Source organism: Acyrthosiphon pisum, chromosome A2 (genome assembly GCF_005508785.2).
Source record: "Acyrthosiphon pisum isolate AL4f chromosome A2, pea_aphid_22Mar2018_4r6ur, whole genome shotgun sequence".
NCBI classification, from domain to species: Eukaryota; Metazoa; Arthropoda; class Insecta; order Hemiptera; family Aphididae; genus Acyrthosiphon; species Acyrthosiphon pisum.
The window spans coordinates 110662497-110678676 of NC_042495.1; the positions used below are offsets into that span (position 1 = coordinate 110662497).

A 16180-nucleotide genomic window follows, 5' to 3' on the forward strand; every position below is an offset into this window, starting at 1 on the left:
TAGGTCAATTTTTTTTTAATACCATAGATAAGTATATATATGTCTAATACATAGACTGATATACCGTCTCCGCTCAGAATCGTTTTTCTTATACAGTGATATTATATCATTGAATTCAAATTTAATACTGTCCATTATACAGTGACCCACTTCTAACCTACTGTACAGCAGAACGACATCCACTTACCCACCTTTTTACATTTTTATTTTTTTGTTTTACCTAATTATTTTAAAACTACTGGGAATTTTCATTATTGATCTCAAAACAAACTAGATTCATTTTACCTTCACAAAAAATGCTGATGTTAAAAATCGAAGAATTTTTTCCGCTAATTTTTGTGTATAGTCATACATTTTTTTAAAAATAAACACACATAATTGTAAGATTACCTATCAATGCATTCATCGCTTCACTCAAAATCTCAAATCAGCCACACCCTCCCCTCACAGGACAAAATCATATATGTCGTATTAAGAAGTGGTATTATTATAAAAAAATAATATTTTATCACAATAAAAATTAATCATACTAACTAATAAAGTTAATGCAACATAGCAAAATAGTCTTAAAAAGTTTAAAATTATTATTTAATAAAAGTTTATCTACTAATGTCTAATACCTACGGTAATACGGTGAAAACAGATAAAAAAACAACTTTAATATGAATTATTATAACTATAATTTAAAACGAGTGATAAGCTACGGAAATCCCTAGAAAATATATCTAGTCACTCAAATTAAAATATAATGCAGGGATAAATTTACTCGAAAATAGTTTAAATTAACATATGAATTCTTACCTAGGTTTGGGCAATGGGGGCTGAGAAGAAGGTTCGTTTTCATCTTCATCACTCGAAAACGGATTCAAACTAACATTCTTTTTGCCTGAGAGTTCGTCGTCGTCGTCTTCTAAATCGGATCCGAACGGATTAGTGCTATCTTTCTTGTTTTTGTTACAATCGTCCTCTTCGTCGTCGAAAGGATTTAAACTTTCAGGGTAATTGATTTTTATTGGAGATTTAATTCGTTTTCTAGGACTAGGAACCGGTACCTCTTTATTACTCTCGTAATAATCCATTTTAAGCAGCTTGTTGGATAGGGTTTTTATTTCGTAATCCTCCGGAGAGTCTAGCTGCAGCTCTTCGGCGGGGATATCACTAACCGGAGGAAGTTCGAGGACTTGTTTCACATCATCCGATAGCGGCGGTATCTGAACGACGAGTTGCGGTGTTTCGTCCGCGACATCGTCGTCGGGTGGATTCGAATCGTCCGGCAACGACGGTGGAGGAGGTGACGACACGACGGGAGGAACGACGTCGGGCAGTTGGTCGGATACGACGGCGGCAGTCGTGGCAGACGAGTCCGTCGCTCGGTCCTCGTCCGGCAGCACCGATCCGCCTTCCTCGTCGGCGACCACCGCCACCACGTCGGACAGGGTTTCGCGACTGCCGGTGACGCTGGCCGAGGTTTTCGCGTCGCTCGACTCCTTCTTGTCGCTGTCCACCACTACTCCGCTGTCGTTGTCGTCGCTGCACGTGATGGCGGCCTTCTCGGTGACGGTGGCGGCCGTCAACGGGTCGGCCATTCGGAGTGTGACCGGCCGCTGCGCCTTTTTCGACGCTTTCACGTCGTCTGTACAATCGGCGGCGGCCAGCGTTTCGAACAGCGCCCGGCGGTCACCGACCAGCGATGACGACGACGACGACGGTGGCTGCGGTTGCGACGGCGTCGTCGTCGTCGTCGTCAGCGACACGGTCGGCGACACCGTCCGCTCCTCGTCCGGGCACGTTTCGCAGCAGTACTTGCCGTCCTGCGTCTCGTAGTAGTTGGCCACGCTCAGCAGGGCGGCGCACCGGGCGCACTTGAAACACGTCCGGTGGAACAGGTGGCCAGATATGAGCAGACGTTGGGCTAGAAACACGGACTGGTTGCACACTCTACAACCGCCAACGCCTGCGCCCAACTGAAACAAACGCGAAACAGATATAGGGCGCCAACCAGGATAACAACAACGTACTGCGACTGCTGCTGCTGCAGGTAAATATTTAGTTAGCAAAATACTTAATTTTATTTTTTTAATTATACAGAAAAATTAGGTATTTTCTAACTATAAGTATGAATTAATACCTACTAATCGTGTACTTTTTTTAGTGATAAAAATACGCATAAGACATGCATTGCATAAGCAAAAATTAAATATATGTGCTAAGAACTCTACTTATGAAACATTCTAGTTATTTCAAAATGCTCTGACGTTCGGAACTCCGGAACCTCCGTAAGTTAGATAATATAAAATTATAATATGAATCTTGTCAAACCATAATCAAAAATAACAATTATTTTTTAATAAGAAATTTGACCAAAGCTCAACTTTTAAAACTCATGAAAAACAAATTAGTATCATATCTAATAATTCAAAAAGTTATTTTATGAGTTGATAGGTATAATATATGTATACTGAAAAATGGATGCCTTAGTAATAGGTATTTCGTGTTCATAAAAATAACATTGAAAATTTGAAATGTGTATATAAGTATTAGATTGGTGCATTGTATATTTACTAGGTACAGTAAGATATTCTAGGAATCATAAGAAAAACTTACTTAACGTCCTATTAATAATTGACTTCTCAATGTGATCAAACATTTTGTATTTTTGAGTACAAAAAAATTAAAATGAGTAGCATAAATGTGAGTATTTTACATCAAGTATCATGGACAGAGAAATTGAAACTTATTGCCATGTCAAAAAATATTATATTAAAAATAACTACCAAACGTAAACGAATAATCGCTGTGACATGAAACACTGAACTAATGACACTAATTCTGAACATTTCGTTATAGCCTATAGGTATATCTATAATGTTCTCTAATTAATCGATAGTTAATTAAGCTATTGAAAATAATTCACTTCAAACAACAACTCACTATGGTAATGAATGTAACAAATATAGGTGAGAATATAAGGTAGGATAGGCAAGGTCAAAATTCAACCACAATAAACGATAAACCGCAATAAAATTAATATAATGACTAATGGCATTTAAAACAGTATTATAATTAAGTATCTAACTATAAATAAATATATCTAAAATACTGTTGTCTATGCGTATCGTCTAAACATAGACATCGGTAGACATTAAATTTGATTTTCAAACAAAGGCAGCCAATGAATAAAATGTGTTATAAAATTTTTAATTTACAAGCATCCAACTTGTTGACTTTTGGTCAATATTTGTTAATAAATGGTATGACTTGTTATGAAAACACGTTGACTTTTACATGTATGAGTCATTTTACAATCAGAACAACTGGGTGTGTGAAATCACCACACCTTGTTTGCTATTGTATTGTCTTTCTCTACACACAAAGTTTTTCTACTATTTCAAATTGGCATATGCTAAACGATGAACATTGCATTTGAATATATTATAGAAACGTAGGTAATAATGAAATTACAATTCCATAATACAATTCATCAAGCGTAGCAGAAGTTTTAGATTAATATATACACATCGAATACTAAGTTTAATATTATATTCATTGAATTCACTATAAACTATATAATGATTCATTATATAGAATCATTCAGAACTCATTTTACGTGTTTCATCCTTTAAATGTAGAGTTGACAGGCATTGTTACAATGTGGTCCTAAATGTCATCGAAATCCCCACTTTAAAAATCGTAGAAAGTATCTTAGTCTAATATTTTTATATAAATTAATAAACAAGAAAATAGATTGTTCTCGAATTTTACATGAACTAATTATTAAAATTAATTTTGAAACACGAGAGACAATGATTTATTTATTATTAAAAACAATATTAAAAAAGTTTGCTTGTCACTTTCACTCGTAAACCGTATGTCTGTTTGGATTTATTTCGCAGCGACCCTAATCATGTAAAAACTATGTTTTGTAAATTGTTTGGTACTGTTAAATTATTTTTAATTTGTTATGTCATATTGTAATGTATTTTTAAAGTAAATTTTTTTTATTTTATATTTAATTTAATATTTTATTATTATTTCTTATGTTTTCAACTGATACTGTTAAAATTATTATCCTTTTTGTATAAATAAAATTTTAACTTTTAAATAAATCAATAATTTATGAATATAAAAAAATTTAAACAAGAGTAAAATTACAATATTTATACGAATACATATAATATATTATTTATTTATTTATTTATTTATTATAATAGTAAACGGGACAGGCCATTGAAATTTATATAGCATTAATAATTAATAATAATAATACACTATTACATACATAATAATTAACAGATAATAATATAATACAAAATAATTAGATACAAGAAGTTGTTTGGATCCATTAGCTAATGTCATCATACGCAAAATGAGTTCATTATATAAATAATTTGTCGCACAGAACGGGACCCGGAATGGAGGAAAGTTGCGTAAATTAGCACCGAAAACATTAAAATTTAATTCTCCCTAACATATCTGGAGCGTCAACTTCCCCACTCAAGAGTTTCGATAAGATAATCAAGTTAGCCTTTGTTCTTCTAGCACTCAATGTCTCCAAATTTAATTTCTCTAGAACTGGTGTATAATCGTGTGGAAGGCAGTCAATATGCAGTACAAAAGAAACATATTTTAAGAATTTACGCTGAACACTGAACACGCTCGGTTTGGCAAGCTCGATTATATTATATATACCTATAATGTTTATAAATTATATTAACCAATATATCACACGCGATTAAATTAAAAGTTTTAGAATAAAATTTGAATATATATAATAGGTACTTCAGGTATTAGTATAGAATACTTTTTGCAAGTTTTAATTGTTTTTTAAATTCATAATTATTAACAATTATTAGTTATTAGTGAGTGGATTAATAATTTACATAGGTGATGGAATGTTTATAATAATTAACGCGCCTAACAAAGGACCATTAAAATTCATTCGATCACAGTTGGACTTTTAAATCTAGATAACCCGCCAAACTTTAGCGACTTAAACTTCACGTACTTTATACGTATCAGTTATTATTTATTGTCATATAATAATATAAATAAATACTTATACTTTTAAATGAAAACAAAAATAATAAATAAATGTATTTAGTAACAAGTGGAATAGATTATATTTTATTACATTATTTTCTCATAAAATCAATACTTCGAAATAAATAAATGATTTATAAGAACTGCCTAAGCAATTTTTTCTATCAAACAGTGTATTAATTTGTGATAACTACACAGATTATACATTTTAAACGTTTCTAACGATTACCTAACTTGTTAAATATTATAATTCTCAGTAGTTACAAATTATAATATAAAAATAATTTTTTTTCAAGCCATTTTGAGCAGATTACAGACAGTGATGTATCAGTATCGCTCTGGGGAGTATATGAGGCATTAGTCTCGCTATCCGTTCTCATCGGCGCAAGCCAGAAGAATTTAATTATTATTAATTATACATTTGAGTATTATAATAAAATAATAACTTTTTAAAAATGATTCCGAGCCGAGATCAGACCTAATAAATACTCATTTAATTTCAAAATTGAATTTTTAAATAAATATTAATTCTACTATTAAAGCTGTCATCAAAATTCACTAAAGCAGATCTACGCATGCAGTTTAAAATCTACAAAAACTTTCACCACACAACCCAAAGCATAATTTAATTTAAAAATTATATATATTATACATATAATATAATATATATACATGTATATATTTTACCTTCTAGCAGTAGATCTCAGGCTTATAAGACCCCATAAGATCCAAGCTGTCCTCCTGGACAATACAAATAAATAAACATAAGAATATAACGATCTGTTTGGGTTATGTATAAATAATAAAATTAAAATATAGTACATTTTGACGTAGTAAATTATTATTAACGCTAGGTAGCTATGCATTCAAATTGTAAAAAAATAAATAATAACAAATCACAAAAATAATAAATTAAGAGCTTATTATTCTCATGAATATTAAGAATAAATCAAAGATTAAAATATAATATAATATATATATAAACAAATAACCATAATGACGTCAGACAAATTAAATTAATTTACATTTAAAACGAAATGCTTGAAAAGCATTTAACAAACAATGATATATATAATTTATTCCGTCAAAAAAATAACAAAAATACTTAAAGAAATTTATTCATTTTAGATTAAGTGGCTAATATAAATCTTGAAACACATAATCTAACTTTTTATATTTTGAAAGTTAAATACAATTTAAATAAACATATAATATTATATCAAGAACTTTTTGTTAAAATAATCTCTACTTATAGATGTAATTTACTATTAGGTATAACGATTTCACACTTGAATAAATATTTCGTGTTTCTAAAATTGCATCGTATTATTAATATCTAAGCAAAATCTAAGACGGATTAGGTTTAATACCTTAATGTGCCATCTCTTAAACATTATAAAACATATTATGCTACTATATTTAACCCACCTACTCAAGTGGTCCGTAAAAAAAAGTAGCAACAAACCACCCAATGAGTGAATAACTTTAACTTTCTTAAAATTATGTTTAAATCAATATATAATTTTCAGATTAACCATACAAATCAATATTAAGTATGAAAGTACTTTAGAAATATTCGTTCATAAGGTTATATGCAAGGTATTTTAATTGTTTCACCTAAAATAACATATTATTAATTAAGTTGTAAGTACCTAACTGTGTAATAGTATTCAAAACATAGAAAAATATATAAATCATAACGTTTTAACGTAATAAAAAATAATAAATTATAAAAGTTCTATACTATAGAATGTAACAAAATTTGAAAACGCACTAAACACAGGGTGGTATTTTCAGCCGTATTAAATTATACCGCATTCGGAAACACATTCCGCAGAATCAAAAAAAAATAAAAACTTTACTCTAATAAAGCTAATGATTAATGATTTATTAAATATTGAGCACAGATAAAAATATAATCCTATTAATAACATTACGAAATGAAATAAATGTGTTCACCTTTGTTGGAGCATTTTGACCGGATCCTGTATTAGTTCTTGGCCGTTCAACTGTGGTCGGCGATTCAGGTGATGTTTTCACAGGCGTCGTAGCTGTAAATGAAATAAAATGCATTAATAATGAGAAGAGACACAAACGAAATCATAATCAAAACTGAAAGACGATGTCAACGAAACTAACTGCAGTAGGCAGTAGTAGCTAATATAGGTACTATAGCAGGCAATAGCGAATAGTGTGTGGGGCGGGCATAATAATGAATTAAGACGCGTGGAAGTCACACTAAGTCAGAAAAGTATATTTTATTATTCTGTGAGCACAACATATTATAATTGGTTACATCCTGGATTTACCAATGAAAGATTAGCAATGCTATATTTGACTAATAAACATTGGCTATAAATCAATTTAATTCTAATTTTCTTGACAGTTTAACCAGATATACTAACAACCAACTAACTAACAAAGATAACACAAGTGTAAAGACAAGAATAAAATAGTAACTCATTTACTCACTTTTATAAGTATCAGATTACAACAGTATGGACCACAAATAAACATAATTACAAAAATTTTAGAAACTAAATAATCAATATCAGCATTGTATGATCAAAAACTTAAATATTAGTTTGGATTTTAATATTATTTTAACTATTCACAACGCCGAATGTTATTTATAAACTTATAAATGTATACTATAGAACACATATAATATATTATAATAAATAGATTTAACCACAAACACTATAAAGTAATAAAATAATTTTTAAAAAAAATGTTTAAATGTTATATTATATTGTTTTCTTCTAAGAAGCAAACTACCGCCGAATTTAATATGATATACCTACCTACCTAATAATTTTCACCGATCATTATATTTTATTATAAATGTTTCTAATCAATGATTACAAGTTAATACAACTATCTTAAAAATGGATGCCTTTTACAAAATATTATAATATATATTTGTATTTATATTATATTGTAACAAAAATAAAATTATTAAAATAAAACTAAAAACAGAGTGAAAGCTGAAAGGTAACAATAATAAGTACGTTAATACTATTAAACGTAATCTTCATTTTGATTTATATAATGAATGAGATAACAATAAATACTGTTCTCGTTACGAAATGCGTGGTGATGATAATTTTATTGTACAGCATAAATTTGCAGACATTTTTTTTTTTTTTTTTAGGTCATTCACACAGTAAGTAATTGTGAATCGGTAGTAGGTAGGTAGTAGAATTAAAGAAAACAGTGGTAATAATATCGGCAATGTGTATTATAAACTGTTTGACTGTTTTTAACTCTGTGTAACGAACACGAGTACGAATTAAATCTGTAGACTGGTGGTCAAGAGGTCAAACACTGAAAAAGTGCGTAACCTCGCACGAGGGTCAAATTATCAAAACGACTTACGGAACGAAAAATTGGGAGAATGTTTTTCGTCTATTTTTTCTAATCTGCTAATACCTATAATGAATTGGAATGAAGCCAAAATTCAAATTTTGAAGTCGCGGATAGACGTTTTAACAAAACCTGTTTTCCTACGAAAGGACATTGGTCAGGTGATCTACGTTAGGGCTGTATCAGGCAATGTTAGTTTTTCAGAATAGTGTATACAAAACAACGGATGTTTATCTTGTGTAATCTTCTTGATATTATGTTAGTTGTATTTTGTCTAGTATATTAATTTTGGGGTATTATGCCTAAGTTATTGCAATTGTGGAAATGTGTGGAAAGGGCAAATCTAAAATCGCTATCAGTGAAAGTTTCTCATTGGGATCAACGCGCACATGTGACCTTAATAAATTATAAACAGTGTTGCGAGAACCGGTTTTCATGTCTCTATCACACTCGATGTCTTTCTCTTGTTATATGTCGAGTTGCCAAACGGCGCTGCTAAGTTAATCAGCACTGTATAATGTATATACGTACTGGCCTAATTGTAGAAACGTTTTTAACTCCACCTATCAAACTGCGTCTCATGATTTTTCAAAGGTTACGGCTACTGACCCAGTGAAGATCACGATCAGTTACAACATATTCGTAGATATGATCAATGTCTAGGTACAATAATTGATATTTCGGATTATTGTATACTATTTAACAGTAAATCATTCAGCTATATAATTTCAATTATCAACAATAAATAACGTAAATATACTTTAAGGAAAATTTGAAAATTATTTGAATACAATTGAAAATATTCTTATGTAAATTAAATACACATTATGATTATACATATATCTATATATACTTTATATACTATTTTGTCATGATTGAAATTTGAAAATTCACCAAAGAAACTACTAGTTTGTAAGCAATCTTTGGGTGAATGGACCATACAAATATAAAATGTGTATACAATTATGCACTCCACGTTGAAAGTTGAAACTTAGCTTGAAATATTCAACATAACATTTCATTGCACGAAAATAAATAATAAATATATTTAAAGAATTTACATTTTATTTTTACTTTAATTATATTGTAGAAAATGGAATAAGTATTTAGTTAAATACTTAAATATAAGATTATTATTATATACATATTTATAATTTTGGTCGATGTTTAAAGGGGTATATTTTACTAGTTTATAATAACTACTACTAATAGGTTTTTATACCTCATTGGTGGTCTTTTAGGCCTTTCCATTCGACCAAGTCGATCACACGCACCCGATAGAAACAGGTTTCCTGCCACCATTTCCGGCAGGCTAACATACGTGCACGCATGCACCGCCTTCAAATTACCATCCTGTGTAGAAGAGTCTACTTAAGAAAATTATCAGGAAAAAAATCACATAGTCACGACGTGATTTTATTTTATCCATATATTCATTGCACATGTCCAGTAGTAGAAAAACTATTGGCAATTTCGGAAAAGATTATGTAAATACTTTTTACAAAATTACAAATCATTATGTAGGCAGTACTCGTGTTTCGAGGTAGTCGTGAATACATATAAAACTCAAACAAATTATTAAAATCATCAGAACTGTTCTTAACTGTTCTTTAACTGTGTTGTTATTTTTAATTTTTCAAAGGAATTAAATAGTTACTGTGAAACTCTTTATGTGACTAGTTTAATTAAAATTAAATTAAAAGCCTAACAATAGCCTAACAATTTTGTAATATAAAATATTACAAAAAATATTACAAAAAATATGCATGAACATAAATACCAAAAAATTATATCAAAATAAAAAGTCTAATACACGTACGTCGTATCTATTATTGTTGTTGCTAATATTTTATATTATTATTAATTAATAATTAATATATAATTCATGCTATTAATTAATTTTACTAAAACATCTTAGAAAAAACAGTAAAAAATGTCAGTCTAATAATTACCTTGTGATGAAAATGTTTGGTAGAACTGTGATAGGTAAGTTAATATCGATAATCTATCTGGTATTTCGACGCAAACCATGTCTTCGGGATCTAAAAGTGCAGGAATGCCCAGGTGATTTTCAGCAACTCGAAAAGCCAACTCATTGTTACCATAAATATCATTTTTGTCCAAACTATTATAATCACTGAAAAACATATATATTATTAGTAGACATATTATTATAAAATCCTATTTTTTTTCTTTTTAAGAACACAAAAATTGCAAGTATTAAACAGAATGGTATTTTTCCACGGTCATGATTTTTTGTGACATGTGCACTTCATTTTCTATATAGGTACCCTGGTACCTATTGAAAAATTAATTTTCCTCAGGCAATTTTCTCTTCTATTTATTTCAAACATAAACCTCCCTGATGTTTTTGTTACGTTACATGCGTGTTTTATTATTATTATCTTTTTTAGTTATTATTTAATAGGAGATGAGAAAAATACTCATTTCATGGGCATGGAAAATATGCTACAATAACCGAAGCGAATTAAAGATTTGAAACCTATATATATTGTATACACATTATACGTGATACTGAACTTAAGCGACCTTGACTTCATCTTAACACATAAATATAATAAAAATATTGGCAGCTATACTAGACTAGGGAAAGGTTATTAATCTCTAAACATAACAAAAAATACAGAATTAAAATACGATGATCTTTCTATTACACTTTCCAATTTTAAATGCATTAACAAGTCTGTAGTTACATTTGTAACAAAATAAAGTATAAAGCAACTAGCAAATCGATGAATTAATTTTACATGAATATATATATATATAATGTAACTGCAATACTATTGGTTTTAATTATTAAAATAAATTCTACTATAAATGCTGATATCAACAGGACCTAAAAATGAAAATAATATCTGTTATTGAGTGAAAAGGTAACTTCATTAATTATTAATTATTATGTTTATGCTGTGAACACAATTAAAAACATCCGATACCTATTTTAAGAAAATTCAGATTTTGATGGAACTTATTAATAAATAGAGGTTTTCTTGTGGGTATACGATATACTAAACTAATAAAGCATTACTATATAGGAAACTAAAAAGATAAAATGTATTTATAGCTTTATAAATAGGTTAAGTACTGTAATTTCAGCGTTTTTCAGCAAATTATAATAGACAAGAGTCACTATTATATAATAGTGACTTGTCTATTATAATTTACGTATACGTAATATCAAAAGTTCTGAATTTCATAATGAATTTCATAATAAGTTCTGCGTAGGTATAATTCCGTATACAATTTTTTTACATAAGAGTGTAACATGAAATGTAAAAAAAATTATGAAAAAATAAAATAATAATGATTAATACTAAAATATCAAAATACTTACATCAAATCAGGTCTAAAATGATGAATAAGAGCACAAAATGCAAGCCCGTCTTTCCATGAAGTAGACATATTTTCAATAGACACTCCATCGTATCCTTGAGTCACTCGCTTACACCATAGTTCTAATGCTTTAGTGCCACGTCTTTCTCCCATTTTACTTGTTTTAAAAGCTAAAATAAAATACACGAATAATTAACATACAATTAATTTATAAGTTGGTCTAATATCTAATAATGATATAATGATATAAAATCCCCATCGAATATTTCTTATACAATAATGAGATGAAGAAATGGTTAAATATTTTTAAAAAACATTATGGATGTAACCAGTGGCGTAGCTGAGGGGGGTTGAATGTCCCCCTTTGGAATTTTTTAATACGCAGTTATAGCCTATATTCAATTTGGTAATGAATACAGTATTTAAATAGCCCCCCCCCCCACCTTGATTGAACCCAGCTACGCTACTGAGTGTAGCTAATAAGTAAATGTAATCTATATAATATGAACAGTCTTTAAAATTAAAAAAAAATTATATTTACAGTAATTATTACTCAATAAACCTAAAATGACTCAATATTTTAAACATAGTTTACCTAAGTATTTACAATACTAATAAATTCAAAACAGTAATCGGACATTGGGAAGTGTACATAAACTAACCTTCGTGTATTGGTTTAAAATTACAAAAGGGTAATCACACAGCCTTAAACGTAATTTTTTCTTGTGTATTTGTTTTATTTGATTAATTATATGATGAATTTTGTTTAAGCAACACGTTTCCAATATTATTAATCAAAAATGTATATACCTAACTACGTAAGCTAAATAAACATATGTAGCTGCACAAAATTATACAACCTAACCCATTGTTATGTTAAAAAATAATTGATTTTGATCAACCTATAATAATATGTGCTATACCTAGACCTAACAGATTACAACTTAATAAGAATATTTTTAATCACATTATACTTAGTTTATACTACGTTATATATTAGGTATGATCTATATATACACAATGTCCAGCCTTAAAAATAGGCGATATGTACTGTATATATGGTTAGCTCATTAACAATTTTCCGTTTTTTTTTTCCAACGGTACCTGATTGTGAATATAATAGATATAAAACTTTGTTCTCTTGCGGTCAATACACACATGTGAAGTGTATAACGACTAGATTATATTGTTGTGAATCTTGCTGGAATTATTATATTTTTTTCGTTGAACCCGTTTGACGACACAATGAAACTATACCCGCTTGTTACATAACGGATTATTATTTTATTTTTTTAGTTTAAAAAAGTATGTATGTATCTTAATACACTGATATTGTAGAATTTTTTTCACGTTAATAGACAGCAGATAAAAATGTAGAGGTCGATAACATTTAACAAGGGTTTATCTCAAAGAGTAATTACTATAGATATTATAACTTATATTTTAATAGTTAGGTATAGGTACTAAGTATATTAACTATACAAATTTTCAATTTATATAAAAATAAGTTAGAATATAATTTTGTTGAAGATACATAAAAATATATCTCATCAATAATATGAAAATACATTTTTTTAATCCGCATAAGGCGCACGTATGTAAACACGAAATTTGTATTTGTGCATTATATTTTTTAGAAGTTACAAATAGATGATACCTAAGACGTGTGTATAATTTGTATAGAATAGTTTTCAAAAAAATTACGGAAAATAACCTGTAAACAACTACCAAAGAAAGGTGAAACTTGCAGAAAACCAGTACAATCTATTTTAGTAGTTTTCTTGTAATTTAAGAAATAATGACTTTAAGGACTTGTAAACTATATTATTTTGATTGGTTGTTCATTTTATCATTTAAGTATAGTTGACAATAATTAATGAGGAATGTTTTATTGACACAACATAATACTACATTATGTTGCACAGAAAAATATCCAATACCTACGTGTTATGAGTACCTTTTTTTTTATTTAAATTTTTTCTAGGGTAATTAAAATTTAAATATCTTATGTCCGACGAATAAGCTGTTGATTCGTCCTCCGTTTTAGTAATGTAAAACAGAACAATACGAATTTCAATTTGATAAGGCAGTACAACATTAGTTAGGTATTGGTCATGTTTTATTTTACATTCATAAATTACGTATATGAATAATCTGCAGGAACTTTTTATGCTAAAAACCACATATGGCATTCATACAACATTGATGTATAAATTTACCTAGTAAAAGTGCTTTACACGATCCTATATCCTGACAACTTTTTAATTTATATAGCATATAAGTTAAATAATGCATATTGTATAGTGTAGTGTTATAGTCAATTTCTTTTAAAAGTAACTATCAAATGGTAGATCTGATTGTACTTGAACGTCTCCGAAAATTGAATTCAAACGCAAATTTATTACAAGGCTATAATTCTACAAGTTACCTTATACGGATTTAACGGATATCAGGGTAAGTCCTTGGGTCTTCTAAATATGGACAAATATAAATGAAAATAAAGTAAAGAAATTTATCTTGGTTATATTTTTTATCCTGATTTTTGATATATCTAGAGTTCCGTCAACTACGTACCTACTAAATAAATAAATAATATTGAATATTAACATAATACGATGGTAACCGATAGAAAATAATACAAAACTATTGAAACAAACAATTATTCTAACTGTATATCATATAATAAATTATACTACGCACATAACGAAGTATAATATTTAACACATAATATAATGCTTGTACCTACATAAGCACAAAACTTTTTGTAATAGGTATAACATGCAAAATTAGAATGTTAGTTATAATTTGAATACAATTATATATTATATATATATATATATATTTGAATAACTGTAAAATTACTTTTAAAACTCTGTTAAATTAATAAACACAATATACGCTAATAATTATTTGCTAGTTATACAATTTTCATCAATTAACATTTTCAAATTAGTGTCTATACCAAAGTACAAAATAAATTGTTTTGGTAAATATTTTGATATCGTATACCTACCTATAATTTAAGAAAAAATATTTTGCTTTATTATCTTTACATATACGATTGTGTTAGTTAATTAGTATACTATAGATACAAGTTGCATGCAAGAAATTGCTAGTGTGACTATAGAGAAAACATGCATGTACCAAGATCACATAAACGACCGGTTCCGAGTGCATATATTATACATTATAATAGACGACTGGTTAACGGTTTAAAATAATGCAACTTTCCAGACGATGACCAATTACTTTGTTTTGCATAGCTCATATTTAGGATATAATATTTACTACTATGTATAGCATATAAGCACGTCTAGTTTTTGTTATAGAAATCTCAACTCTACGAATATTAGAAAGAATATCATACAATGTATAACATAATAATTGCCATTACATATTAAATAATATATACAATAACAATGGTATACAATATAACACAAATTAACAGTAAAATCATATATTATATTAAGATTGTTTGGATATTGAAATTAGATTTAAAATTTATTACACATTTAAAAATCTATTTCTAATTTACTAAAACACATAAATTATGAGTGGAACAAAAATAAAACAATATAGGTAGATACTTATAGAAATGGAACAATATAATTAGTAAATATATAGTTCAGTAACTTCAGTAATATTTCTATAGATAGGTACTCCAGTAATTCATGATTATTTCATCGCAACTTTTTAAATCACTAATATTTAAAGAAAATGTAATGCAAATGCGGCCTAGATGTGCAATTTGAATTTTCACGAATATAAAAAAAATAATACAACCGTATACCTAACCTAAACTATCTTACAATCTATATATATAAAAATGAATGTATGTGTGTCATTGTGTGTGTCCGTGTTACCATGGCAACCATTTATATATTATTTTGAGATTTCCGTCCGTGTGTGTCACCATATTACCATGGCAACCAATTATATATTGTTTAGAGATTTTCGTCGGTATGTTTCTCTCATGGCAACCAATTATATATTATTTTGAATTTTTTCTGATGGAATGTTTTGTATATAAATGGTTGCCATGGTGATCTGTAAAACATATTATTCATATAGAGTTGGCAATTTTAATGGGTAACGAAGTGAACGGGATCAGATATATTTATATACATAGATAGATTATAGCTCTGAGCAGAGGATAGACTAATTTAAAAAGGGAGAGGACCAACCCCGGGAGGTGCTCAAACAGGGATTTTGATATTTCATATGGACATTTTTGTTTATAAATGGTTGCCATAGGTTTTGAAACTATTATAATAATAATTATTGGTTGCCGGGAAACGAAGTGCACGGGATCAGCTAGTATTAAATAAAAATATTGTCAGTTAAATGATCTATAAATTCTAAAACTATTGTTATTTTACGAAATATTTTCAAAAATCATTAAAAGTTGGATACTTATATA

The 16180-nt window shown here is 28.6% G+C and overlaps 1 protein-coding gene across 2 annotated transcripts in view; it reads right to left on the bottom strand.

The window, feature by feature from the left end:
• The window catches only part of LOC100161003 (MICAL-like protein 2), a 39380-nt gene that overhangs the window by 14153 nt on the left and 9047 nt on the right, over positions 1-16180 (bottom strand). For both annotated transcript variants that reach the window (XR_001678675.1, XM_008192002.2), the window contains exons 2-5: positions 11762-11930; positions 10359-10543; positions 7000-7091; positions 802-1964 (exon numbers count right to left, since the gene is read on the bottom strand). Coding sequence is in view for 1 of the 2 variants with exons in the window: in XM_008192002.2 (XP_008190224.1) it covers positions 802-1964; positions 7000-7091; positions 10359-10543; positions 11762-11913 (1592 nt within the window). In the remaining variant the exon portion in view is untranslated. The remainder of the gene's footprint in view (positions 1-801; positions 1965-6999; positions 7092-10358; positions 10544-11761; positions 11931-16180) is intronic.